The sequence below is a fragment of the Mustela erminea genome, chromosome 19 (genome assembly GCF_009829155.1).
Source record: "Mustela erminea isolate mMusErm1 chromosome 19, mMusErm1.Pri, whole genome shotgun sequence".
Taxonomy (NCBI): Eukaryota; Metazoa; Chordata; class Mammalia; order Carnivora; family Mustelidae; genus Mustela; species Mustela erminea.
In genome coordinates this window covers 18818616-18845819 of record NC_045632.1, presented here as the reverse complement: position 1 = coordinate 18845819, position 27204 = coordinate 18818616, and the positions used below count along the sequence as shown (strand labels likewise).

The window sequence follows — 27204 nt, the reverse complement described above, 5'->3', positions numbered from 1 at the left end:
GCTGAGAACCGGCAGCAGGGGCCTGGACAGTGGTGGTGGTTGGGGGGGGGTGGTAACATCAGAGACCAGGGACCCTCCTCCTGAAACATTGTACCCTCAGGCCTCCAGAGCAGGGTCTCTGGTCTAGATCTAGCGCGACCCAGCTGCTAGTCTGAAGTATTCTTGGTGCCCTACCCGACACCCCCATCTCATGCCTACTTGGGTTCCAGCACAGTGACCTCCAGCCCCGGATGTCAGGGAGCTGAAGGGGAGATCACTTGGAGGTCCGAGCTGAGTCCCCCTCCATCCCACGAGGATGACCTCCATAAACTCAAGTCGGAAGCCCTGTCCCCCAAACGCCCTCTAAGCCCTTCCGTGACTCTGGAGGTGACCTTTCCCAGACTCCGATGCTGGGGGTCCCCAGAGTCGGGAGGGGTCAGGGACACCCAGGCCATCCGCCCATGCCCAAAAGCCGCGGCCCCTGCGCCACCCGGAGAGACCGGTGCAGCGGGCGCCTCCTGGGCCGCTGCGGCAAAGGCTGGGCGGCCGCGCCCTCCCCCCGCGGTGATTCATCCCGCCCCCTCCCGCTCCCTCCTCCCTCCCCAGGCCGCCGCCGCCGCCGCCGCCGCCGCCGCCGCTGCAGTGCGCAGGAGACCGCGGCCCGCGCCCCAGCGCGCCCGAGCCGGAGCGGGGCCGGGGTCGGTGCACCTGGCGAATGCGCCCGGCTGCGCGCGCCAGCGCAGCAGCCCGAGCAGCGGCCGCCGCCCGCGCGGCGGGGATGCCCGGACGCCGGGCCCCGGGGCTGGGCCCCCGGCGGTAACCGGAGCGGGGGGGCCGCGCCCCCCCTCTGCCCCCCCTCGCCGGTCCCAGAGCCGCAGCTGCTGCGCCCGCGCGCTCCCGGGGACATTCTAACCACCGCCCGGGCCCGCTGCCTCTTGCCCCGCTATTAATACCGGCGGCCCGGGAGGGGGGCGCAGCGGGCGCCGCGCAGCCATGGGGACACTGCTGGCCTTGGTGGTCGGCGCGGCACTGGGTGAGTGCGCGGGGCGGGGAAGTGCGCGGCGTGGGGCACGGCCCGGGCAGCGGCCCGGCGGTGGGGTGAGCGCGTGGGACCCGGGACGGCGGGCGGAGGGCTGCCCCCCCCCTCCGCGGCCCACTCCCCGGCCCGGCTAAGTCCGCTTCCGAAGTTGTGAGCGCGGGGAGCGGGGCGGGGGAGGGCGGTGGAGGTGCGGGTGGGCGAGCGCGGGCGGGGGCCGGGCTGGCACAGCTCGGCGGCTGCGGGCGCCCAGCCGGGGGCGAGGAAACGCGGAGTCAGCTGCTCCCGGAGCCCCGCAGGCTGCAATGTGACACCCACAGCCGCGGGAGGGGGTGGGGGAAGGCGGCGCCCGGAGACTGGGACGGGGGAGACCGAGAGACAGGGAGAGATGGGGACGCAAGGGAAGGCGCGAGAGGCGCAGCGACTCGGAGTACTCCGGAGCGCTCCGCCAAGACTGGGAGTCGGGAATAACGGGGGAGAAGGAGACCGAGAAGGTTGTAGAGTGTGCCAGAGAGAGGCCGAGAAGCGAGTTAGGAATGGGAGCACCGGAGAGACAAACTTGAGAGAGGCAGGAGAGACGGAGACACAGGTAGACACTGGCAGAGGTGGAGTTTAAAAGGGACAGGGAAAGGTGGAGAGAGAGACCGGGAGAGGCCGACGGAGCCTGGAAAGAGGACACAAAGTGATAACAGACTCCGTAAGGGATATAAAGTAAGGGAGACACAGAGGTGTTCAAGGAGTTAGAAAGAGCAGCGGAGGAAGACAAGGAGTTCCCAAGATTCACAGAGGGAGAGACTCGGGGGACACGGAAACAGACCCGGAGCTGGAGCCAGAGAGGCTCAGCATTATCTGGTGAGCGCTGGGGCTGAGGAAGAGGGAGGCAGGTGAGAATACGGAGGAGGCACCCAAGGGGACTGGAATCCAGTGGGGGGTGCAAAGTCCCTGAGGCTGCAAAGAGCTCAGTGTGTTTCAAGAAGCTGATAGGACGTGGGAGAGGGGTTTGGAGCTGAGGAGCCTGGGGGCAGGGCGACAGGACGTGGGAGAGGGGTTTGGAGCTGAGGAGCCTGGGGGCAGGGCGACAGGGGCCAGAGAAGCTGGGTAGGGGTTGGGGAACTGGAGAGCTGGGTTGGAGTGTGGGGCTGCCCTGGTTCCAGCTCCCCCCGTGACCCCTCTGAGGCCTTGCCTTCTCCCAACCCCTTCTCTGGGGCTAGGGAAATGACTCGGTCCCCCTTGAACTTCTAACGCATCTGGAATTCTAGTTCCACCACCTAAATGCTGCGGTACTATGGGCAGGGGGACTTCCTAAGAAGGGGTACATGGGTGTCTACTTGGATACAGAGCAGAGATTCTGAGTTACTTCCCACAGCGACAGCCCTATGTTGTTTGGGTGGGTGGGGGGCTTCTTGCGTGGCAGGCCCCCTGCTGGGGCTTTACCTCACTGGTGGAATCTGCCGAGCAACCCCTCCAAGCAGAGATGACCGTTTGCGGGAAACTGAGGCCAGAGGTGATGAGGGACTCGCCAAGGGCACACAGCAAGTGGCAGGGGCCAGGCTGAGCGTCTGGTTCTGTCCGTTCGTATTCATTATCGAGGGGAAACAGATGGTTTCCGAGAGGCCGGAGAGCCAAGAGCCAGCAAGCCTGGCATTGGGTGCTGGGCGCCCCTGTTCCACCTGAGCCTGCTGTCCCTGCAGTGTCCTCAGCCTGGGGGGGCTGCGTGGAGGTGGACTCAGAGACCGAGGCCGTGTACGGAATGACCTTCAAAATTCTGTGCATCTCCTGCAAGCGACGCAGCGAGACCACCGCTGAGACCTTCACGGAGTGGACCTTCCGCCAGAAGGGCACTGAGGAGTTCGTCAAGGTGTGTGTGTGTGGGGGGGTGGTGGGCACAGGTGCAGGGCGGCGGGCCTCTGTGCGGGACATGGTGGCAGGCAGCATGCCGGGGGTGGGGGGGGGGGGTGGTGGTGGTGTTTGCTCATTTCCGATAATGTGCTGTTTGTGATGACCCGGATTCAGATTCGAGCTCCACCCCTGTTTGGCTGCTGCCCTTGGGCCAGGCATGGGGCCTCTCTGAGCCTCAGTTTCCTTCTGTGTAAAGACGGGGTGGCGGTGGGCTCTAGCTCATAGGCTTGGGTGAGGGTTGATCCGGTTGTTGCCCTGGCACACGGTGGCACAAAGATTCAGTACCAGTAAGGCCGTCTCCGGTAGTCATCATGAAAGATGCAGAACTTTCCCGCCTTCCTTTGATTATATGTATTTTGATCTACACATTGAGGAGGCTCCGCAGACTCACAGCGCCTCCCAGAGCAGTGGGGTCTGCTGTGGCTGAGATTGGACTCCTCTCTGCCTGGCTGAGGGGTGTGCCTGGTGAGAGTGAAAGCCAGGAAGGCTGAAAGAGGGCTGGGGTTGGGGTTGGGGAATGCCTGAGGAATATGTACATGAGTGTGCGTGCCTGGCCCAGGGACACAGTCAGGGTCAGGGGCAGGCCAGGGCACCATCCTCACCCCACTGTGCCCTCCATGCCCGGGGTCATGGTGCTCACCTGTGTGTCCGCTGTCTCTCTGAGTGTCAGGGTGAGGGACAGAATGGGCTGGGCGAGGGTGGGGGGAGGGGACGGGCGCAGACAGTGACCAGCTCGGCTGCCCCCCAGATCCTGCGCTATGAGAACGAGGTCCTACAGCTGGAGGAGGATGAGCGTTTTGAGGGCCGGGTGGTGTGGAACGGCAGCCGGGGCACCAAGGACCTGCAGGACCTGTCCATCTTCATCACCAACGTCACCTACAACCACTCCGGCGATTACGAATGCCACGTCTACCGCCTGCTCTTCTTTGAGAACTACGAGCACAACACCAGCGTCGTCAAAAAGATCCACCTTGAGGTGGTGGACAAAGGTGAGTCCGGCCCTGCCTGCACCCTCGCCCCTGTTGCCCACCGGCAGCCAGATGGTGGGACAGATGGCAGGCAGGGGACAGGCTGGCTCCACGCCTGGGCCGGGCGAACGCCCACGGCAGCAGAGGGGAGCTGCACCTTCCCTCCCCAGCCCCAGCTCTGGCTTTCCTTTCCTTTCAACCTGCCTTGGAGCCCCAGCAGACCCCTCCCGGAAAAGTTCTGGATGCAAAACTGCCACCTGTGCTGTGGGACGTCAGGCAGGTGTCTTCCTGTCTCTGTGGAAGGGCTGTTCCATGGGAAACAGGCTGATAACGGTAGCCATCTCTCATCGAAGTGTGAGGATGGAGCAGTGGGTGGGTGTCAGCTGCCCAGGTAGTGGGAATGACAGTGGAGGTTCCGACTGTCCGGTAGCCTCAGCCCCTCCTCCCTTTGTCACCCTGGCTGAAGAGATAAGAGTGTGTCCCCTAAAGCAGAGCTCCTGAAATTCCACTGTGTGAGTGAGCGTCCTGGGAGACCTTGGCTCAGCAGACCCTGGCTGCCGGGGGGGGGGGGGGGGGGGGGGGGGGCTGCATTTCTAACAAGCTCTCGGCAAAGCCAAAGCGGCAGGTGTGGGGCCACAGCGTACAGCAAGGATCTCAGGCGTTTGGGGACATTGCATCATTTTGGCTCCAGCTGCCTTGGATCCCTTCTCTGAACCATCTTCCGATGGGTGTAAATTGGAATTTTCCAGGGCCAGAGGGCCCATTGGCTTAGAGTCAGGAAGCTATCCCAGAACCTGAGGCACCAAAGAACCACGGCAAGTATGTCCTGTGGGGCCCACGGCGCCCACACATTATCACGGGACTGTGCATTGTCCTTCCTTTCCCCAAGAGGGGTGCAGTCCCTCATGGAGCCTCCCCACCCACCCTCCCGGCTAGGGGCTGCTGCTGTCCACACTTTACAGACGGGAAACCCCAGGCTCAGGGAGGTAAGATTACGTGGCCGAGATCGCAGAGCTGGGACCTGGATTTGAACCCAACCAAGCATGTGTGACTGCCGTATCTGTTCTTGGCGTGATTCACTACACTCTGCTGTCAGCCAGAGCCTGTGGGTTTCTTTTGATAATTAGCATTTTTACGTTTGTTATCAAAGTGAACCAGCAGGATTCAGCACAGGAGGCAAGTCTGAGCTCCTCTTTGCTGTAGGTCACGATGCTGGGTGGGCGGCCACCCACGGATGTGGAAGATGGAGCCCCGCCCCTGGGAGTGGCTGGAACAAGAACCGCCCCCAAATCCTGTGGCTTCACAAAAATCTGTGTCAATCCTCTCTTGGGAATCAGTGCGGAGGCCAGGGGTCAGGAGAGCAGGGAGGTTCCCAGGTTCCTTCGTCCTACTGCTTCTTGAGCTCTGCCCTTGCGGGTCGGAAGCTGGGGATGGAGCACACCCCGGACCCAGCAGAGCCCCATTTAAACTTGATCTAGCATATTCTACCACCTCCCAGAGCCTGTGCTCTTCACATTTACCAAAGGCAGAGCTTTGTATGCTGTCTTCCCAGAGTCTATGGGAGTATCCAACATACTCTAGTGGTTTTTCTTTCTTATCACCATAGTATGGTATTTTATATTACTATATACTATACTATTTAACATTACCAAACACACAACAGTGTTTTTATCATAGTCCATCATACTAGAGTATTTTTATCTTTACCCACAATGCTATAGTATTTTGAAAGTTTTACTTGTTCTACTGTATTCATTGTCAGCCAGCATACTGTCGTATTTTTACCATTACTCGTCACACCACAGTGACCCCTCTGCCTCAGTTCCTCCTTTGTGAAATGGGGGAATGACAGTCCCGCCTCCTGAAATGTCTGTGTGGCTTGGTGGAGTCTACGTTGGACATACGTTGCCTTTTACCCAATGCTTCCTTGGCTATGGTTGTTTCCAGAGCAGGGAATTGCTCAGAGCCTGCATTCAGTTAAACACTTGGAGTTGAATCCCGGCTCCGAATCTGGTCCTGGGCCATGCGTCCTTGCCAGAGCCGTCCCCTTACTGAGCCTCAGTGTTCTTGTCTGAAAAATGGGCTGCAGAGCCGTGCCAGTCACTATCCTAATCCGATGGGGAGAGCAGGAGATACCAGATTACCTAACTCCATCAGAGCCCCGAGTTCCAGGAGCAGGGAGGAAAATGCTGAAGATGCGCGCTTTACCCAACCACAGTCCAACTCAGTGTGCTTCCTGAGGTCAGCTGATGTGGGAAGCCAGCACTCTCTCTATCCTTGGGGGTGTTTCAGAGACGCAGGGAGATGCTCACATAAAGAATTTAGCACAGAGTCTGGCTGGAAGCACGCGTTCTCCGTATGACACGCATTCCGAACTTTCGAATGAATGAATGATGTGTGAGTCCTTGCCCCAGCTCCTCCCGGCAGAGAAGCAGGGGAGAAACACCCAGCCCTGTGCCCTCTTTCCCTCTGGCCCAGAAAGCGTCGGTGCCATCTGCACGGGCAGCAGCAGAGAGTGCCCACTGATGGGAGGAAAGTCCATGTGAGGACAGCGGGGACAAATGAGATCCTGGCCACCCGGAAGGAGAGGCCCCAGGAGTATGGAGCGGACACCTGTGAAATCTGGCCAGGGACGTCACAGTGGCCTTCGCTTCTGCTTCCCTGGCTGAGCACATCCCCTCCACAGTTTAAATTTAGGCTAAGTGAGAGGAAGCTGCCGATGGCAAGAGCCAGTGCGGTGGAAAGGACAGAAGGTTTCCGGAAAATGTCGGTGAATAGCCAACAGTTGGGCAGTGTGCCGACCGCAAGCCCATCCATGCGTGTTACAAGGATTAACTCGTGTTCTCTTCCCAGTAACCCCCTGAGAAGACATGAGTACTGTCACTTCCCGGTTTACAGAGGGGGAGTTGAGGCTCAGAGAGGTTGAGTCATTTGCCCAAGGTTACACAGCTGGCAAGTAGCAGAGTTGGGATCTGAATCTGAGCCTTCTGGTTGCAAAGCTGCAGCTCCCGGGGAACCTGCAGCCGCCTGAATGAAACAGATGCCCCCTCCAGCCACACAGGGAGGCAGGCTAAGGGGGATCCCAAAGCTCCCTGGACAGTGGTTAGTTATTAAGAATCCCAGTGATGGGGCGCCCAGGTGGCTCAGTTGGTTAAGCATCCCACTCTTGATCTCAGCTCGGGTCTTGATCTCAGGGTTGTGAGTTCAAGCCCCACACTGGGCTCTAAAAGAAAATAGGAATGATGGTAACAATGATGACTCTAGGGAAGCAGCATGGTCCCGTTGGCAGACCAGGCCCAGGGAGGCCAGGTCACTTGGCCAGACTCATACCCCGCACGCTTGGGGCACCTCAGGCTTCCTGAGCCTGGCCTTCATGGCCCCCTGACCCTGTTTGCCCTTGCAGCCAACAGAGACATGGCGTCCATCGTGTCAGAGATCATGATGTATGTGCTCATCGTGGTGTTGACCATATGGCTCGTGGCAGAGATGGTTTACTGCTACAAGAAGATCGCTGCAGCCACTGAGGCCGCCGCACAAGAGAACGCGTGAGTGGTGCCGGTGGGGGTGGAGTCAGGTGACCCAGACACACGGGTTTCCCAGAGGGGTACGTCCATCTGCTGTTGTGGATGGGTAAGGTCAGGCCCCAGTGCCTTCCCCTCAGGACTCAGAGTCTGACCCCCTGAGTCCCCTCCTGCCTCAGACTCAGGACTCTAGGCCCCATGCCTGGGCTTCCCGTGGATCCCTGGATGTCCAGCCCGAAGTCCCCACCTCTCTAACTCCAAACCCTGTGCACCTGAGGCAGAGACCCCCACCCTCCTCAGTTTCCCCCGGGGTGGGCCAGCCTGATGATGCTGGTCACTGTACCCCTGGCCTTTGCCCCTACAGCTCAGAATACCTGGCCATCACCTCAGAAAGCAAGGAGAACTGTACGGGTGTCCAGGTGGCCGAATAGCCCCGGTAAGGTAGGTGGGTGGACAGGGGGCTGGAGGGCCTGGGCGGGGTCAACTGGCTGGATCCCTGACACTTGTCTCTCCCTCACCTTTAGGCCCTGGGCTCCACCTCAAGGAAGAGCCAGCCCTGATGGGGAACATCTGGGCACAGCCTGCCCCCAATGGGGGTTGGCCATTCCTGGACCTCCACGAGCCTCAGAGTCCTGCCAACGGAGCCGCCTGGGTGGGAGGGGGCAGGGGGCTTGGCTCACACCCCCAATCCAGCCTACTTCCTCCTGCCCCATCGCCCACCCGCGCCATGCATGATGGGTAAAGCAATACTGCCCCTTCCCCCACCCCTGCTTCTGCTGCCTGTTTAGGAGGGGGGCGGTGAGGCGGGGGCAGCGGCTCCGCATCCTTCCTTCTTGCTGATTTGCACACATTGGCCGCTTCAGATGCACACTACTGGGGCCCAGCACCCCCTGCCCTCCTCCCCCACCCAGTGGGGGCGGGGTCCGGATGGGGCGGCACAGTTTGGGGCAGGGGGTTTCTGGGACCCACTCCGACCGAAGACCCCCCGGCGACACTTCCCTCCTTCCTCTGGCTGGACCTGGGGTCCCCTCTCCCTGTGATGCACTCTTGCCCCAGCCCCGCCCTGCCCTCTCTCACCAGCCTTGGACTGGGGCCACTTAGGAAGGCCCATTCAGCCTCTTCTCTCTTCACACAAGTAGTTTTGTTCATGAAATAAAGATTCTTGGACTTGATTCAGAGTCTCTCTCTTGAGTCCTGTCACCCTCTCCAAAAGCCTTGGTCCCCCCCACCTCCAACCCGCTTTTGGGTGCACATTCAGGGAAAGGGAGGGGGAAGGAACAGGTGGGTGAGTCTCAGCGACTTAGCACTCGATTAGTGGGCGTGGGGTGGGGGGGTGTCATTAGCTCAGCGGGGAGGGCAGGAGGGGGCCAGAGAGGAGTCACGGGGGCAGCAGGGCAGGGAAGAGAGGGGATGCCTGAGTTTGGAGGTTTGCTGAGTTCCTAGCAGGGTGGCTCTCTCTGCTGTGGTGGGAGCTGGGGAGGGGCGAGGGAAGGAGAGGAAGATACAGGTAGAGGGAGTGGCAGAGAGAGACTAGGGGCTGCCAGCTCCAGCACCCCCCTCCCAGCAGGAGCCCTTGTGGGAGGCTGTGGCTCTGTGTGGGGTGAGAGTGGGGTGAGCAGCTGCCGCCTGTGTTTGGGTGCATGGCTGTCCGCTAGCAGGTGGCTGCCGGTGACCCTTGTGTGTCTGGGTGTTTATCTGGCCTGGGGTCTGACGTGGATCGCTCCTGGCTGCTGGCGGGACAGTGTGTATCCGCCTGTGGACACTTCCGGCCCCTTGGCCTGGACCTCAGCGCTTGGTGCTGCCTTTTCCGGGCCAAGCCCCCCCATCCCCCCCACATGCAGGACTTCCAGGCTCCAGAGGTCACGGCTGCAGGCAGCAGAAAGGCTGCCAAAGCAAACCAGCCCCCGTGACTTGTAGGAAGGCAGCTGGGGGGAGGGGGCTGGAGCTGAAGTTGGGGGAGGGAGGGGTCTGGGGCCAAGGCTGGGGCAGGGACCAGGACGGCCTTGTTTAGGAGCTGGAACATGGGGACAGGAAGTGGCAGGGAGCAGTAGCAGGCCTGGGTTCAGCTTGGGGATGGGGGTGGCGAGCTAGAAGGGGCAGGGGTGGCTAGGGAGGCAGTAAGGCTCGAGCTGGGGCCGGTAGGAGTAAGGCAGGGGCTGTGCGGGTGGCAGGAGAAGCGGCAAGAGCAGGGTGGGCTGAGGCAGCTGTGGCCCCCTTTCTCGTTCCCTCCAATTCAAAGGCCCACACTTCAGTCCTTGTAAGCACCCCCCCCAACCCCTCCCAGCCTGCTTTGTCTGCCCAAAGTCCCTGCCGTCAGGCCAAACCTGTCCCAGCTCCCACCTCCCCTAAGAATGGCACACCTGGGCCCCCTCCAGGCCGGAGGGAGGCGATGAGGTTGCGGGCCCAGCCAGGTCCAGCCCTTGCAAACCCTGCCCCGCCTGCCAGGTGGCCTCCAGCGCTGCCAATCCCTTTGCCCTGCCCCTCCCCGCCCCTTCCCCCGCCTCCCGCCCGGCCCCCTCCTCCTCAGGTGAGGCAGCCAGGCCTAGCAGGCCCCACGCCGCTGCCTCTGCCTCCGGGCCACCGCTGCCGTGGGCCACCATGCTCCTGCCCAGGCCCGGAGACTGACCCGAAGAGGGCACCATCTCTCAGCTGCGGCCCCACCTGCCGGACCCCAGGGTAAGGACCAGGGCCCTCAGTTCCAGGCCCAAGGCACGGGTGCCCTCGTCCCCACACAACTTAATGCCCACCTCCCAATAGCAGGATTCCTGGGGACCCCAAGAGTGGGCTCTCAGACGTCGCTCCAAGGACCTCGGAGCTCCAGCTGCCTCCCGCTCAGACTCTGAGTTTGGGTCCCGGGTCTCCTCTTCCCTGACTCAGGAGTCCGGGCCCCTACGCCCCTCCTCCCACATACCCAGTTGTTCTGAGCCCCCAAATCCTTCTTTCCCCAGGACCCAAAAGTTCAAACCCCCAGGTGTCTCTGATTCCTCAGAGCTGGGAGTTCAGACCCTCGGTCTCTTCCTCCCCCAGACCCAGGCAAGGGGCCCCCACCCCTGCAAATCCAGGAGTCCCCTGGCTGCTGGTCAGACACTGACCCCATCCTTGAACCCAGCCTGATCTGCGTCTGTGATCACGGCGTGCTCTGGCCAGGGCCCAGTCCGTCCAGCCTCCCTGGATGGACGCCTGGGACTGGGGGCACTGGGGCTGGGCTCGGCTCCCCTAGGCCCTGCCTCTCTGTTCATCTCCCCACAGGTCCCACCCCGGGCCCAGGAGGTCAGCCGGGGAATCATTAACAAGAGTCCGTGACATGGCGGAGAAGGAGGGTGAGTCCCCCTTTCCTTGAGTCCCAACTTTGGCTCGGCCTGGCGCCCCTCCCTCTGTGCTCTGCTCCCAACCCTCCGCCCTCTCAGAGCCCCCTCTCTCTGGCACCCCTCCTGAGCACATCCCCACCCCCTTCTGAAGTCTCCTCCACCTGATTAACTATTAACCAAATTTTCTGTGGGGCTGTGCCACCACCTGCCTTCCTGCCTACGCCATACGACCTTCCTGGCTCCTTGCCTCAGTTTCCCCTCACACTCCAGTGATGTCTTAGCTAACCCTGGACCTGTACCCCACTTGGGGCTAAGGTGGGAAGACCAGCTATCACGGTTATGGACACAGACTCTGGAGATGAACACACATGCCTGTATTCAAATCTGCTTCTGCCCCTTTTTAGCAGTGTGCTCTTGTACAAGTGACGTCCTATCTCTGGGCTCCATTTCCCCCGCACCCTAGGTCATGCATGGATCCTAAGGCTACCTGCCTAGCGACCCACAGGGTTTGCCGGGAGTGCGGAACCCACACAAGGCACCGGCGTGGGGCTTAGCGTGTGAGACACACGCCATGAACCAGAGCTGTCATGATCATGACAGAGGCCAGCGAGCCTGTGTCTCAGGGACCCAAGACCCCCACCAATTCCAGACATTCCTCCCACCTCTTAGCACTGTGGGCAAAAGAGCAGAGGGAGGACTTTGGACTCAGCTGGGATGGATGGAGAGGAGACAGCGCAGAGAAACCGCTCCAGGAATGATGCGAGCAGCTGCCTGGGTGGCTGGCCCTGAGGGGCCCTTGGCAGACTCTAAACAGCTTGTCTCCCTCTCAACCTCCACCCCTCTGGGGAGCCAGCTGGAGGGGCTTACCCTCTCTGGGTCTCAGTGTTCATCTGGAAAATGGAACTGGGGTGACTGCACCCCGCCAGGGTGATGTGAGAGTTTCAAGGGCATGAGAGGCCGGGAGGGCTGGTTGTGTTGGCTGAAATGAGCCGTGTGGATCACTGGCCTCCTGGGCTCTAGCAGTTAGCAAATCAAGTCCCAGACCACACAGCTAGGGCCCAGAGCAAACCCAGGCTCCCAGTGGTTCAGGAGGGGGGCCACTGTACCCTTGGTGAGCAGGTGGTGGGCAGAGCCTAGACCCTTCGGGACGATTTTCCTCCTGGAGCTGACTGAAGGGAGTCTGCAGGGCCCCAGCCCCAGCCACTGCAAGAATGAACCAGGGAGAAAAGCAGATCATGCCTGGAAGGATGGCCAGAGATGGTCAGGGGACAGAGAGAACTGAGGCTGAGTGGGCTCTGGTGCATTTTCCAGGCAGCTTGGCCTGGTCCTGTGGCTGTGTCCTGCTGTCAGGGCTGGAGCCGGTGATCAAACCTGGACCCAGACGTGCAAAGGTTCTGGTGCTCTGCTTACTTGCTGGGTGACCCTGGGTAGGTGGCTGTGCCTCTTCTGGGTCTCCTTTCCTCATCTGCAAACCGGGGATGATGGTAATGACACCTTCCTTATAAACACCTGCTGTGAGGCTGGAAGGAAGGTGCAGGACAGGGCTATGCAGGGGCTGCAAGCTGGTTGTGTTCCCTTGGAGATAAGGTTCTTGGCGCTCCCTGGGGACTTGGAATTGGAGGAGGTTGACACCCAGGGTGAGCTGGGACTAGGTAGGGGGCGCCCAGCAAAGGGAAGGGCAGCCAGCTGCCAGGTGTGCAGGGGCTCATGGAGAATTCAGGTATTTCTGGAGGCCATGTGGGAAGTGGAGCTGGGAAAGTGATGAGGGGAGTGAGCCGGTCCCTGGGGACTGTTGCTGGTGAAGGGCCCGCGGAGGCCCCGGCAGTGCCAGGTGTCTCCACAAGATGGCGCTGGTAGTCATTCTTTGTTGCTTTTATTCTGGCTTGTGTTTTTACAAGTTCTGTCGGTTTGGTTGCTTGTTGGAAGCTCTGTCAGGGGCCTGATAAATGACCCATAAGGCTGACTGGGAATTTGGGGAAACTTAGGTTCTGACTCCCAAACCTCTAACAGCCATGCCTACATCCTAGATAGGCTGGCATCACAGGGCTGAGGGTCTTAGACTCTGTCTGGGGGACACTGGGGAGTCCTGGAGGCTTCGAGGTAAAGAAGGGGCAGAGTGGATTTGGTGCTTAGGACGATCGTCAGGCTTCCGTGTGGAGGCTGACCAGAGGGGAGGCTGAGCCCAGGGCTTGGGTGGGGCTGGGTACAGGGAAGAAAGGGTGGACAGTAGCTGCTCAGGAGACCTGTGGGCTTCGGGGAGGGCAAGCTGTGTGGGCGGGAGGTGTCCTGCAGAAGAGGGACAGTCCTGAGGATGAGGGCCTCTGAGACGGGACCTGGGGACTCAGGGGGACATTGAGGGCAGTATGGGACCTGGGGGATGTGAAGGACCCAGAGGGTCCCAGGGGGAGGCATCTACGAACATGCAGGACAGAAAAGGGAAACTGAGGCTATGGAGGTGTGTGAGTCAGACCTGGGAGCCAGGGGGAATGAGGGGGAGGAAGCCACGTCCCATCCTATGAATTCTAGGTTTCAGGGAGTTGGAGGAGGGTCAGGAGAGGGAGTAAGAGGGTTGGAGAAGTGGAAGGAAAACCAGATGCATGAGGTGTCCCAGAGGCCAAAGGAAAGACTTTCATTTGGGAAGCTGGAGTTGGGGACACTGAGGGCTGAGATATGAGCTATTGACTGAGCGGAACTTCAGGGACAAGGAGCCCAAGATGTTGGCTGTGAGGGTTTAGCAGCCAGATGGTGGGGGCTGAAGATCTAAGGTGGGGGCACCCTCGCACTTGGAGGACCCAGAGTGGGGACACTTGCTGTCCTATCCGGGACACCTCCTTGAGGGCTGCCCAAAGTCCCCTGACTCAGAGGGTGTGGAAGGAGGTCTTTCTCCTGGAGTGGCAATGCTCGCCAACCCAGCAGACGCACCAAAGCGTCTGGGCTGGGCTCAGAGTGGCCCAGAGCTCTGACGGGCACCCCTGAAAACAAGGAGACCAGGACCAGCCTAATGGCTGCGGGAGCCAGGACCTCCCACCGGAACCAGGAAGATGGCTGGGGACAGAGCTGGCAGGTGGGCGGGAGGCCAGCGTTGGCCTCTTTTATGGAAGGAGGGTGTATTTGTTTTCTCTCACCTTGATGGGAACTGCAGCGTTCTCAAATTCTTAAGACACCCGGACAATGGCCACCCCAGGAAGATCCCAGATTACGCCCTGCTCCATTCTGGGTGCTGGTCTGGCCCTGTGCCCACCAGCTGTAGGACCGCGATACAGGTCAGGGATCTGGGACTCCCGCCTCCCTGGGGATGTCCTGCAGAGGCTAGGGACACCCCGGGCCCAGCTGTAGACTCTTGGGAGCCCTTCCTCTTTGGCCTTCCCACCATCCCTAGTGAAGGGGTTAGCTTTTAATCCCCACGGCCCCTGTTGCTCTAGGAATAAAAACCCCTTTCCCCTCAGGCCACACGGCCTACCTAGATGCTCTCAGCCTAGGTCCGTGCCTTCCCCAAACTCATGCCATCCTGGCCCTATCTGGAGTCTCTCTCTGGAACAGATCATGCTTATTCTTGCCTCAAGAATGCCTATGCTGTTCCCTTTGCCCACGGGGCTCTTCCCTGGGATCTTTGCGTGGCTAGTTTCAGCCTTCAGGTCTCAGCTCAAAGGTCACTTCTTGGGGGAGCCTCCTCTTAGCACCCCACAGAAGCCACCTGCTGCCCTGACCTGCATTACTTTCTTCATAGACTTTGCCACCATCTGGGAACGATCAAGTTGTTTACTTGCTTATGTGTCCCCCTCAATCTCACACAAATGAGAATGTGGGCCCCATGAGAGCCAGCCTCTCATCTGTCTTGGGGTGCGTCCCCCGAGCCTAGAACAGTGCCATAGTAGGACAAGGAGTGAACAAAGCTCCTTTTCACCAAGCCCAGAATAGTGAAAGGTATTGCCCAGGAGCACACAGCTCCAATGATGTAAAAGCATTTCTTGACAACTTGCTCTTGGGCAGGCATTCCATGCTCCCCTCAGGGAGGGGAGCATGGCTTCTTGTTTATAGGCTTGGGCTCCAGCACCCCATGCTCCCAGGGTTCCAGGACTCGCCACTTCCTCCTGCTGGCTGAGTTCCACACACATCTTGCTCCACTTCCCTGAGCCTTAGTGTTCCCTCTCTGACAAATGGGAATCCTCCCCCAAAACGAGGACAGTGCTTGGGGGCATGAGCCTGTGATAAGAGTTTGGCTACTATGATTATGAGAACTTTAAAGTATTATTTTTAGAGGTGAGTGCTAGGTGGATGCCCAATAAACAGACAAGAAAGCTGAGGTTCAGGGCTGTGAGGCCACCCGCCCAAGGTCCTGGGTTGGGAGGGCTAAGACCACTATTTATTAATTGAGGCCAGTAACTTTTCAAACTTAGGTTCTTAACTTCCAGGGTCATTTTTGACCTCAGAGCTGGGTACTTCGGGAGAGGGCTGGTTTGAGGGGGAATACTCAGGGACAGAGGGACTGGGACAGCAGAGAAGGACGGAGCCGTGAGGACGTGCCAAACAGTGGGGAAGTGAGATGCCAAGAGAGCGGAGGTTAGGGCTTCCCGCCCCCCAGAGGCTCCAAGACCTCTGAGAGAGGGAGCAGAAGTGACAGGTTCAAGAAAAGAAGGAGATAGCAAAGTGCAGCCTCACTGGCAAGGGAGAGTCCGCAGTGCCAGCAGTGCCGCGGGGGAGGGTGGAGAGGGTGGCAGCTCTCCCGGCCACGCCCCTTCCCAGCGGAATGCTGGGGACACCTGGTCAGCCACACTGTAGGGGAGGGCGGGTCCTGAGAAACCTGGCCCAGGGCAGGTCGTGGCAGGATCCAGCGTCCTGTTAGCCCCAGGGGGGCAGGGCAGAGCTGGCCCCGTGCCCAGGCTTGGCCCCGTGCCCAGGCCCCTCGGAGGGGAGGACAGGCCTGGCAGCCGCCCCGGCGTGGTGTCTGTTGCAGGTGGCCGGACGGTGCCATGCTGTTCCGGACCCAAGGTGGCAGCTCTCACTGCGGGGACCCTGCTGTTCCTGACAGGCATCGGGGCAGCGTCCTGGGCCATTGGTGAGAGTGGCCCCTGCGCCTCTCCCCTCCCCTCCCCCCCTGCCCCCCTGCAGCCCCCTGCCTGCCTGCCCTCACCTCTGTCTTCTCTGCAGTGACCTTTCTACTCAAGAGTGATCAAGAGCCGCTGTATCCGGGTGAGTAAAACAGGCCGGGACCCTCTGGGGATCCCTGGAGGAAACCTGGTGGGAGCTCAAGGAAAGATTTTTGAGTGACTTGTGTGAGCATGCGCAGAGATGTTGCTAGCTGGTACTGAGCACCTGCTCTAGACCAGGGGCCGTTCTAAGCACTCCACCTTGTCTCGCGCTTTCCAGACTCTAAATGTGTTACCCGTTAGTGCCTCATGCAATCCAATTAGGGAGAAACCACACTTAAAAAGCATGAAGGAGAGGGGCGCCTGGGTGGCTCAGTCAGTTAAGTGTCTGCCTTCCGCTCAGGTCATGATCCCAGGGTCCTGGGATTGAGTCTCGCCTGGGCTCCTTGCTCAGCGGGGAGCCTGCCTCTCCCTCTCCCTCTGCTGCTCCCCCTGCTTGTGCTCTCTCTCATCCTCTCTCAAATAAATAAACAAGATCTTTTAAAAAATAAAAAAAATGAGAAGCATGAAGAAGATTAGATTATAAAAGACCGCAGCGCATCTCTCTCAGCTCGGAGAAGTTTTGTTAATCTTTCGTTTGGGTTCCATGACAGCTGTGCTGTTGTTCTCTCCATTTGACAGCGGGGGGGGGGGGGGGGGGGGGGGGGGGGGAACTGAGGCTCAGAGCAATGCAGTGATCTGCTCCAGAAAGCACAAGTTCAGGGCTACATCGTAAAATATAAAAATGTGTTTCTTTACAATGAGGCAGGGTCAGAGCCCATTTGGGAGGTGCTGTGTGAATTTGGCGACCCCTTCCTCATTCTCTGGGGGTGGGGGTAAGGTGCTACTGCTATGATCCCCATTTACAGATGTGGAAAGTGAGACCAGAGAGGACACACAGCTGGGAGATGATGAGGCCAGGAATAGCGAGCTCTCAGACAGGCCCGGCAGAGCTGTGTCTGCAGGCAGCTGAGAATGAACGGCCACACTAATAATAGATGTGGAAACTAAATGGGGAATGAATGGATGAATTTTCCTGGGTGCCAGCCCCCAGCTGCAGTTCCATGGCCCAGCTCAGCAGGAAGAAAGGGGAAGTTGGGTGATGGGATGTATTTTTCACTCCCAGGAGCCTCATCTAATTCCCTAAAGGACTCAGATCATGCTAAGAGGAGAAAAGAAAATCCGGACAGGGAAAGCCTACATCAGCTCTGGTCACCATCCCAGCACTTACCAACCACTCACAGGGGCCAGGCATAGCCCTGGGGGTTTTATGGTTTCAATTCATTAACCCTCACAAAAGCCTGTTTTAATATGGGGAGACCGAGGTGTGGCCCGGCGACTTGCCACAGGTCTCAGAGCTAGGAAACGGCAGCTCTGGGATCTGAACCCAGGCAGCCTCGATCTGTCTATGCAGAATTACTACACTCTGCTGTTTCTCGAGAAACAGACAAGTGACTCACTATAGTGACAGCTACCATCTGCCGCACCCACGCTGTAACCTTGGACCCATCATCATTGCCCCCCTTTTGCAGATGGGGTTCGCTGAGTCCCAGTGAAGGGAACTGACTCGCCCAAGACCACACACTGAAGAAGCAGCAGGCCAGAGGGATCACACCCCAGAAACTGCTCCGTAGCTCCCCATGGACACTGGGCTAAAGTCTCAGCCCCCTGCAGGCTCCGGGCTCCCTGGGGGCAGACCCGTCTTCGGCCTTCACCTCATGCATGCACCTGGCACTCTCCAGGGTCCAGCCCATGGGCCGTTCTCTTGCCCTTGAAGGACCCTCCTGGCCCCCACGGTCTTGGCTTACCACCTCTTGCCTGCTCACACCTAGAAGCAGTTTCGAGGTTCTGCTGAGCTCTGGGGCCTCAGGCCAGTCCTGCCCTGAGTCCCAACCTCCTTAGCTATAAGCTGCGGGGGGCAGGGGGGATAAGGAGAGATGATACAGTGCTTGGCTCTGAGCCACTTGGTAAATGTGGCTTTTAGGTCTCACCCTGCTTTAACTTTCCTGAGAGAGGCCTTCCCGCACCCCCAGGCCCCATGCTCCCACAACCCTGCGGCCATGCCTGTTACCCAGGGTAAAATTCTCCCCACACTTGACTTCTGAGACATTTCAGGAGGACGGGGGTCCCTGGGTTTGCCACCCCAGACGGTGTCCTGCCCATAGGGTTGCTCAGGAGGTCTTTGAGAACATGCATAAGACAAGTCATGGAGATGAACTAACTTGTCCTTGGCCTCCAGCTGGAAAGTAACAAGGCTGTGGTTCAGACCTCACTCCCACCAAGGCCAGCACTCCTGCCTTCCAGCTGTACTTAGGTTTTCCAAAAATGATGGGAAATCACAAAACAAATAAAGGAAAACAACCCCCAAACTATATCCCTACCTCATTTTCCTGGGATTTTCACACCCCTAAATATATCAGATAATTCAGTAAGCAAAACCAGATGACCCAGAACACATTTTTTTTTTTTTTTCAAATAATACCAACAAGAATAAAGAGTGGAAAAGTGAGAAACAGTGGTACAGAACATGGCTTTAAAAATAATCAGAGAGGGCCTTTGACATTCCCTCCCTCTGGCTCCCCCCATGGATATCCATAAAGTGATCCTTTCCTAAAACCTTACCCTATCTGGAACACTTGGAAGCTTTTCACCCCCAGCTGGTGTTTCAAACTCAAGCCTTAGGGGTGGGAGGTGCCATCTAGCAGAGGCGCTGGCATCACCAATCCCCAACCCCAGAGCAGGGGGCCGAGACTGCAACGAGGCATCCAGGAAGCGATCAGTGACCACTGTGGGTAAGGAAGTCACTGGAGAGGCTATGCGGGCACATGTCCAGAACTTGGGGTTTGGAGTCATGCAGGTCTGAATGCAAGTCCTCTCTGCTTCTCACTCGCTTGGTGATACTGGGCAAGGTGCCCCACCTCTCCAAGCTTCATTTTCCTCCTCTGATCAGAAGGGGGATGATCTTTGTGGCCTTGGTCCTGCTGACCTTGGTCCTGTGTGGCGAGGTCCTGCTGTTGGTGGGCAGGGAGGATGTGAGGCATAATGCTGGGCACATGGCAGGCTCTCAGCAGACAGGGTTCTCTAGAACTGCGTCTGGAACTCCTGCCTCTCTTGTCCAGATCCCCTCAGCTCAGATGAGGCCAAATTGATTTTGCCCTAGATCTGGTTTCCTAGAATGTGCTATCCTGGCGCCAGCAGCGCACGAGGCTCAGGAGAATAGGACCGAGGGGGCTCCAGCTGGCCTTTCCCCAGACCTGCTCCCCCGCCCCTCCCCCATCCTGGCCAAGGGCAGCTGCATCCTTCTAGGGCCCAGGCCAGATGCCTTGGAGTTGTCCTTGACCCCTCTTTTTCCTTCACAGTCTGTCAGCAAACCCCATCAGCTCCACCCACAAAATCTCTCCAGAATCTCAATGCTTCTCCCCATGGACCCTGCCCTCGCTGGGCCTCGATCCTCTCCTGCCTGGACCTTGCAGCAGCAAACCCCCGCCCGCTCCCGGGGCGCCCCGCTGCAGTCTGCCCCTGGCTCACACCTAGGAGCAGGTTCACAGGGGAACCTGAGTCAGGTCAGGGGGCTGCTTGCTCAGAGTCTCCCCCAGCTGCACCTTTCTCCTGGGAGAAGCGAAGTCCTCCCATGAGCCTGGCCTGCCTCCCAGCTCATCTCCCCCTCGCTCCCTCCCTCCCCTCTACCCTCCTTGCTGTGCCCCCCCCCCCCCCCCCCCCCCCCCCCCCCCCCCCCCCGCCGCTGGCACCAGCCTTGGGATCTCTGCACTTGCAGTTCCTGTGGCCTAGTTCTCTGTTCCCTCACCTACCTTCGCAACTCGCCCCCCTCCTTCAGATCTATGTTCTCACCCCAGCTTCTCCGTGAAGCTTTCCCTGCCCGCCTGTGGAAAACGGCAAGCTCTCCCCCCACGCCAGGATGCCCCTGCCTCAGTCAAGCTGGCTTTGCCTCCCCAGCCCCTCATTTTGTGACAGTCAGGGTCTATTTTGCTTGCTTGTCCCTTTCCTTACTTACCCATCTCACCTACTGGTCCTGGAGTTCCTCCGAGCAGGGATTTTGTCTGATTTGTTTATGCCGTGACAATTTGTTTCACTGCCCAAAATAGAGCCTCGCCCAGCTGGTGTAGTATATATAGATAAATACACCTGAGGACTGACCTGGCTTAGGTGCAAGAGATGATCCTCTGGCCAAGTGCGGGGAGCAGCCTGGGATGGGCTAAGAGGACAGGCAGTTTTCAACACAACCAGCCCCAGACACAAGGAAGCCCTCAGTGCTCTCCAGCCTTCCTGTATCTGCACCCCACCTCTTCTCAAAGTTTGCGATGATGTGTTTGGCTGAGTGACTTTTTTTTATTACTGTCTGTCTCCCCCAGTCCTAGACTTTGGCTTGGTGAGGGCACAGCCCAGGGCTGTCTTGGTCATCTTCCTGCCTCCAGCATCACCCACCTGCAGGGCTGGGTATGGGGTATACGTCTAGTGAACGCTTATTATCCCATGAATGAATGAACGAGTGAACCAGTGAATAAACGAATACCTCATGCTCAGCTTGGAGAATTGCACTTTAGAATATTCAAGGCTCGGACAAGTCCTGCAGAAAAGATAGCTTTTCTTTCCCTTTTTTCCTCTTTCTTTTTTAAAGACTAGGTATCTACCAAAAAATAAAAAAAGATTAAAAAAAAAAAGACTAGGTATCTAAGAATTTTGGCCATTTGAGATGTTAGTCAAGGGTCTTTGGCTGCATAAGACAAAAGGGGAAAACTGATTAAATAACAAGGGAAACAATTCACTTACTTATCCAACCATCCTGGGGGTCCCTTGGGGCTCCCACCATCGAGGGGTAGACATCCCCTGACTTTCCTCCACGTTGGCTTGTTTTTCCCCACATGGGTGGAAAGAAGGCCCCCAGCAGCTCCAGCTTTAAACGCCATGCTCTTGGCAGCGTGGTTGAAACCGCTTCCCTCCCCCCGGATGCCTGATGTTCGAGCAAAGGGCCAGATGTGCGGCGCATGCGCAGCCGTTGTAGTTAGCAGGAGGTGACAGGCAGGACCCAGGGTTCCCGCCCGCAGGTGCGCCCCAAGCTCCTATCGGCCCCTGTGGGGACTCTGGGGACTCTGACCAGGAGCTCCGTGGGGCCGGGCTGGGTTGGGGGGCGGCGCCAGGTGGGGAGGTGGGGAGGTGACCCAGGCTGCCGTTCTGTCGCCCTGCAGTGCAGGTCAGCCCGGCCGACGCCCGACTTATGGTGTTCGACGACACGGAGGGCACGTGGCGGCTGCTGTGCTCCTCGCGCTCCAACGCCAGGGTGGCGGGCCTTGGCTGCGAGGAGATGGGCTTCCTTAGGTACCGGGCAGTCCCGAGGGCGGCCGGGCTGGGTGGGGCGGGGCGGGAGGAGCAGGCCTGACCCCTGCCTGCCCAGGGCCCTGAGCCACTCGGAGCTGGACGTGCGGACCGCGGGCGCCAACAGCACGTCAGGCTTCTTCTGCGTGGACGAGGGGAGGCTGCCGCTGGCCCGGAGGCTGCTCGAGGTCATCTCTGTGTGGTGAGGAGGGCCACGGGCTGGGATGCCCATCCCACCCACCCTTGGGACCCTTTCTCCTGTCTTAACTGGCCTCCCCTTTTGTTTCTGCCCCTGCCTGGATCTTTCTGTCACAGTGACTGCCCCAGGGGCCGTTTCCTAGCTACCGTCTGCCAAGGTGAGACCCTGAAACTCAGAACTCTCTCCCTGAGACCCCCCACCCAGGGCAGAGCCATGTCCCATCAGACACCCCAAATATACACTCCTCTAATCCCACAAGCGTGGAGCTGTGTGCATCCTCTCAGACACCCCTAGGTGGTATGGCCATGTCCCCATAAAGTACCAGGGATGGGATTATGTCTCCTCACTCCCCTAGGGTGAGCCCATGTTCCCGCAGACTCCTCAGGTCAGGGTCTCATCCCATCGGACACCCTCCCCCTTCCCACTGGCCATATCTTCTTAGATCGGATGAGGATGGAGCTGTGTCCTCGGACTCTCCCAGGGTGGCAGGTCCATGTCCCCTCAGTCCCCCAAAGCTGGGCCATGTTCCTATAGGTCCCCAGGGACGGGGCTATGTCCTGAAGTTTCCAGGCTCAGACCCTCCCACAGCCCCTGACTCTGCTTCTCCCACAGACTGTGGCCGAAGGAAGCTGCCTGTGGATCGCATCGTGGGAGGCCAAGATACCAGCCTGGGCAAGTGGCCATGGCAAGTCAGTCTTCGTTACGATGGGGCACACCTCTGCGGAGGGTCCCTGCTCTCTGGGGACTGGGTGCTGACAGCTGCCCACTGTTTCCCTGAGTGAGTGCCCTGCACAGCCCCAAGCGGGAGAGGCAGAGGCGAGGCGAGGTGGGAGAGGTTGTGCCCAGGGGAAGCTGCCTCCCTCCTCTCCTATTCCCTGGTAGGCGGAACCGGGTCCTGTCTCGGTGGCGAGTGTTTGCCGGCGCCGTGGCCCAGGCCTCCCCCCATGGCCTGCAGCTGGGGGTGCAGGCAGTCATCTACCACGGGGCCTACCTCCCCTTTCGAGACCCCAACAGTGAGGAAAACAGCAATGACATCGCCCTGGTCCACCTGGCCAGCCCCCTGCCCCTCACGGGTAAGTCTGGGGATGCGCCTGGGCCTGGGAACTCCAGAGACGGGAAGGACAGAGGACCGACTTATAGGAATCCATGGTGATCGGGAAACTGATCTCGAGGGGAGTGGAACATGGGGTTACCATTTGCCATAGCGGATTCGCCTGGGGCTACATGCCCAGAGGAAAGGAAAACGCAGGTGCGTGTAAGATCTTAGACCCCGGTGTTTGTGGCAGCTCTGTCCGTGACAGTCAAAAGACGGAAGCAGCCCAGATGTTTATTGGACTCAGGGAGAGACTAAATGAGGTAGATCTCTACCATAGAGTAATATTTGGCCTTAAGAGGGAACGATGGGCCATTGACGCGTGACACAACAGATCAACTTTGAAAGCGTTGTGGTAAACCAAAGAAGTCAGACGCAAGAGGCCACTGGGTGATTCCATTTGCAGGAAATGTCCAGAAGAGGCAGAAGCGGGGACAGAGAAGGTGGTTGCCGGGGAGTAGGGGTAGTGTGAGGTGGGGAGGAGGATGGGGACAGGGAGATCGGGAGGTGACAAGCAGAAAAGACAGGCTTTCTTTTTGGGGGTGATCCAAATGTCCTCAAATCATTGGTGGTGATGGTGGCACCTTCCTATGGCCAGGCACGCAACTAAACTCTCCGTGGACCCCTTAAAACCCACTGACTTGTCTGCTCAAAGGGGGTGAACTGTGTGGTGTATGAATTCCATCTCAGAAAAGCTGTTACGGGGCGCCTGGGTGGCTCAGTGGGTTAAGCCGCTGCCTTTGGCTCAGGTCATGATCTCAGAGTCCTGGGATCGAGTCCCGCATCGGGCTCTCTGCTCAGCAGGGAGCCTGCTTCCCTCTCTCTCTCTCTCTCTGGCTGCCTCTCCGTCTACTTGTGATTTCTCTCTGTCAAATTAATAATAAAAAAAAAAATCTTAAAAAAAGAAAAGCTGTTACCAAAAAATACAGTGAAGTGCAATGAAGAAAACTTTTAACAGCTGTTAACGAACCCGAGAGGGAATCAGAAGTTATTCCCTCTGCAGTTTTCCGGAGTGTTTTCCCTGCTCTCACGGAGAAAGACTCCCTTGGGGCCTCGGTTGTCCTTAGCATTCGTCCACCGCATGCCGGGGCATTGAGAGCCTGTACTCTCTGCAGGCCACAGCGTGACGACAATACTCATAAAAACAGCGCTGACGACGTCATCAAAGAGGGTGTAGATGAGCTTTTAGCAGGCAATAGTATAGCAATAACGAAAAAGTACCATAAAATACTATCCCGGCGATGATGTCCTAGTGTCAACACTCACAGCTCAACCTCCTGCGTGCCTGGTCCTGTTCTCAGCATGTCCCCAGCCTGTGTGCATTTAGCTCCAACAGCAACCTTAGGAGGGGAGGTCCTGGTAGGATCCTGTTTTCCCACACGGGGGAAGGTCCCCACGCAGAGTGGCTCTGAAGTCCTGCAGCTGGAAAATGGCAAAGATTTGGGTTGAGGCCACCTGGCGCTGGAGTCTGTGCTTATAACCCCCAGGCTTTGCTGCCGGGGCTGTTCTGTGGCTTGCATTCTACTTCTTTTCATGGTTATTTTCTTTTGAATGGTCCGTGTTCCTGGTTTTCCATCAAAGGGGATGATACATATTTTTTTTTTTAAAGATTTTATTTATTTATTTGACAGAGAGAAATCACAAGTAGACGGAGAAGCAGGCAGAGAGAGAGAGGAGGAAGCAGGCTCCCTGCTGAGCAGAGAGCCCGATGCGGGACTCGATCCCAGGACCCTGAGATCATGACCTGAGCCGAAGGCAGCGGCTTAACCCACTGAGCCACCCAGGCGCCCCAATGATACATATTTTTTTAAAAAATTAAACTCTTGTCTTTAGGGAGGGAAGGGCTACAAATCGTGACATAGGGAAGGGTCCATGGAAGCATGGATGGGTGGGGTGGGAGCCACTTGGCTGGAAGACACATGGCCAAGGGGGTAAGAGCCTAAGGTTTGGGATCAGATTGGGGTACTTGCCAGCCATGTGATCTTGGCTTCACCTTTCTGTGCCTCAGTTTCCCTGATCCATTAAATGACTTCCTAGGGATATCAAGACAATTTAAAGGGTAATATGAGGGCCGCCTGGGTGGCTCAGTCGGTTAAGCGTCTGCCTTCAGCTCAGGTCATGATCCTAGGGTCCTGCAATAGAGCCTCATGTCAGGCTCCCCACCGAGAGGGGAGCCTGCTTCTCCTTATGCCCCTCCCCTCCCTCAGGCTCGCTCTCTTGCTCTCTCTCAAATAAATAAAATCTTTAAAAAGGAAGGGTAATATGAGTACAGAGCTTAGAGTGATGCCAACACACAGTGGGCACTCAGTTACCGTGAGAAGTCATTGTTATTGTCATTGTTTATTACTATTAATAGTTACGTGAGCATTTCCTATTTGTCAAGCATGCTGCTAAGGGCTTCACCGGTTTCTCACCATAGCCTCGAAGCGAGACGATTATTCTGTCCATTTTATACCTGAGAGCCCTGACAATGAGCCTGTGAAGTCTCCAGCAGGCAGGCCGTAGACAGAGCTGCCAGGATCTACGGTGTGGGTTGTACTGCACAAGGACATCACATCTTAGGGGCACCATTCTCACTGTTGTCTGTGTAGATCTGTGTACCGAGTGTAATGATCTTCTGGCAGATGGAAGTCAAGTATCTAAAGATAGGGATGGCCTTCTTCTGTTTCTCACAAAGGCACCTTCTTGGGGGAGGGCGGGGTGGGGACAGCCTGTGGGTCACAGTTAAGAACGCAGAGCTTGGGAACCAGGCCAACGTGGGTTCAAATTCTAGCTCTGTCATTGCCTCGTTACGAGACTTCAGACAAGTGACTCGGCTTCAACTCCCTCCTCTGGAAATGGGCTCATATTAGCCCTTCGCTCTCTGGACTGGCAGGACTTTGGAGGAAGTGAGGCAGGACGACATCGACCCTGGTGGGCTCTCAGGGGAGGCAGCTTCTAATGTCATTGTTCTAAAAAAGCAGAGGAGAGGGTATGTCGGGGCCTTTGAGGCTGGGGACAGAGGCTTTGTCCCAGGCAGGGCAGGCCCACAGGGGTTGAACTGCCGGGGTCTTTCACAGAATACATCCAGCCTGTGTGCCTCCCGGCTGCCGGCCAGGCGCTGGTGCATGGCAAGATCTGTACTGTGACTGGCTGGGGCAACACGCAGTATTACGGTGAGTCCCGTCTTCTGCCTGCAGAGCCACCAAGAGGGAGATGGAAGTGGGCTGGGGAAAGGCAGTCTGGCTGGAAAGGCAAATGCTTCTTGGCCCTGGGGCTCTGGAATGCTGAAGAGCCTGGGGGGGGGGTGCAGCAGGAGGGAAGGGGGCCACGCCTGTTCCCCAGCCTCGGCCAGCCTTGCCCGCACACCCCCAGGCCAACAGGCTGGGGTACTCCAGGAGGCCCGAGTCCCCATAATCAGCAATGAGGTCTGCAATGGCCCCGACTTCTACGCGAACCAGATCAAGCCCAAGATGTTCTGTGCCGGCTTCCCTGAGGGCGGCATTGATGCCTGCCAGGTGAGAGACTGTGCGCGGTAGCCCCGAGCCCCTGCCACTCCAGGGATGGACACACAGGGCAGTGGGTGGCCAGGGTCCCTCTCTCTGGGCCACAGGGCTCTGTGACCACAGCCCCTGGCCATTCCAGAGGGCCTCCCGGATGCCCTCTTGGTCTCCAGCCAGGCCTCCCCTGCCCCCACCAGGGTGACAGTGGCGGCCCCTTCGTGTGTGAGGACAGCATCTCTCGGACGCCACGTTGGCGGCTGTGTGGCATCGTGAGCTGGGGTACCGGTTGTGCCCTGGCCCAGAAGCCAGGTGTCTACACCAAAGTCAGTGACTTCCGGGAGTGGATCTTCCAGGCCATAAAGGTGAACGTTGGGCCCAGATGGGAGGCCATTGGGTGGGAGTGTTTGGGACTCTAATGGGGAGGGGGGAGGAGGCAGGGGTTTTCTGGAAACCTGTGCTCAGGCCAGGGGATAGATGGATTTCCAAGGGCTTGTGGGGAGGGGAGGTTAGCTGTGGGGCTGGGGAAGCCTCTCAGACCTCAGAAGCCCCCAGTTGTCTTTCTCCAGACTCACTCCGAAGCCAGCGGCATGGTGACCCAGCTCTGACCTGTGGCTTCTCCTTGATGCGCACGCCTCCAGGGCCCAAGTTCACCTAGGTGGCTCCAGCCCCACCTGGTGGGGTTCACCCTGGGCCCGGAATGGGACGTTTTTCTTCTTGGGCTGAGCCCACAGGTCCAAGGATACCCTCCCTCCAGGCTCCTCTTTTCCACAGTGGCGGGCCCACTCAGCCCTGGGAACCCGAGCCTCACCCTCCTGACCCCCATGTAAATATTATTCTGCCATCTGGGGACCCCCATCTAGGTGCCCGTGATGACAGGATGCTCTTTAAATAATAAAGATGGTTTTGATTAACATGGCCTCTGAGTTTGCAAGTGTAAATAGCAATGAGGACATTTGTCCAGGAGGGAAGGGAGAAATTAGGGACTGGTACAAATCAGGCAGGGAGCATTATCCTCCAATTCCCATTGGCTTAAGAGAAAAAAAAAATTAATTGGTTCACTTAACTGAAAATGCCCTGGAGCAAGTGGCTTCAGGTACTGCTGGATCCAGCTGCTCAAATATTTCTCATCAGGACTGCCTTGTTTCTGCTCCATAATCTGCTTTTGCATGGAGAGAAGCTTTATTTGCAAGAAGCCTCCCCTACAACCAGAGACAGAGATGTCCCCCACCTACCCAAACGCTAGGCTGATATGCCATGGAGCA

At 58.1% G+C, this 27204-nt stretch overlaps 2 protein-coding genes across 5 annotated transcripts; both read left to right on the top strand.

Moving 5' to 3' along the window:
- Positions 1-800: 800 nt before the first annotated feature.
- On the top strand, positions 801-8575 carry SCN1B (sodium voltage-gated channel beta subunit 1). 2 transcript variants are annotated; one of them, XM_032323768.1, is made up of 6 exons: positions 801-1012; positions 2707-2873; positions 3663-3903; positions 7286-7427; positions 7768-7844; positions 7928-8575. In XM_032323768.1, exons 1-5 carry the CDS (start codon positions 973-975, stop codon positions 7832-7834), a joined length of 657 nt encoding a protein of 218 aa, XP_032179659.1. In that variant the 5' UTR covers positions 801-972; the 3' UTR covers positions 7835-7844; positions 7928-8575. The 2 variants fall into 2 exon arrangements, with proteins under 2 accessions (XP_032179659.1, XP_032179660.1); XM_032323769.1 differs by lacking the exon at positions 801-1012 and adding an exon at positions 1309-1867.
- Positions 8576-9894: 1319 nt separating this feature from the next.
- Positions 9895-26858, top strand: HPN (hepsin). Of its 3 annotated transcripts, none has more exons than XM_032323670.1 (13): positions 9895-10079; positions 10653-10723; positions 15666-15767; positions 15860-15901; positions 21042-21171; positions 21248-21370; positions 21484-21524; positions 21980-22145; positions 22250-22440; positions 25520-25615; positions 25815-25957; positions 26140-26304; positions 26495-26858. In XM_032323670.1, the coding sequence occupies exons 2-13, from the start codon at positions 10708-10710 to the stop codon at positions 26534-26536; spliced, it is 1257 nt and encodes a 418-aa protein (XP_032179561.1). In that variant the 5' UTR covers positions 9895-10079; positions 10653-10707; the 3' UTR covers positions 26537-26858. The 3 variants fall into 3 exon arrangements, with proteins under 3 accessions (XP_032179561.1, XP_032179560.1, XP_032179562.1); XM_032323671.1 differs by having other exon boundaries at positions 9897-10079; positions 26509-26858; XM_032323669.1 differs by lacking the exon at positions 26495-26858 and having other exon boundaries at positions 26140-26488.
- Positions 26859-27204: the final 346 nt, after the last annotated feature.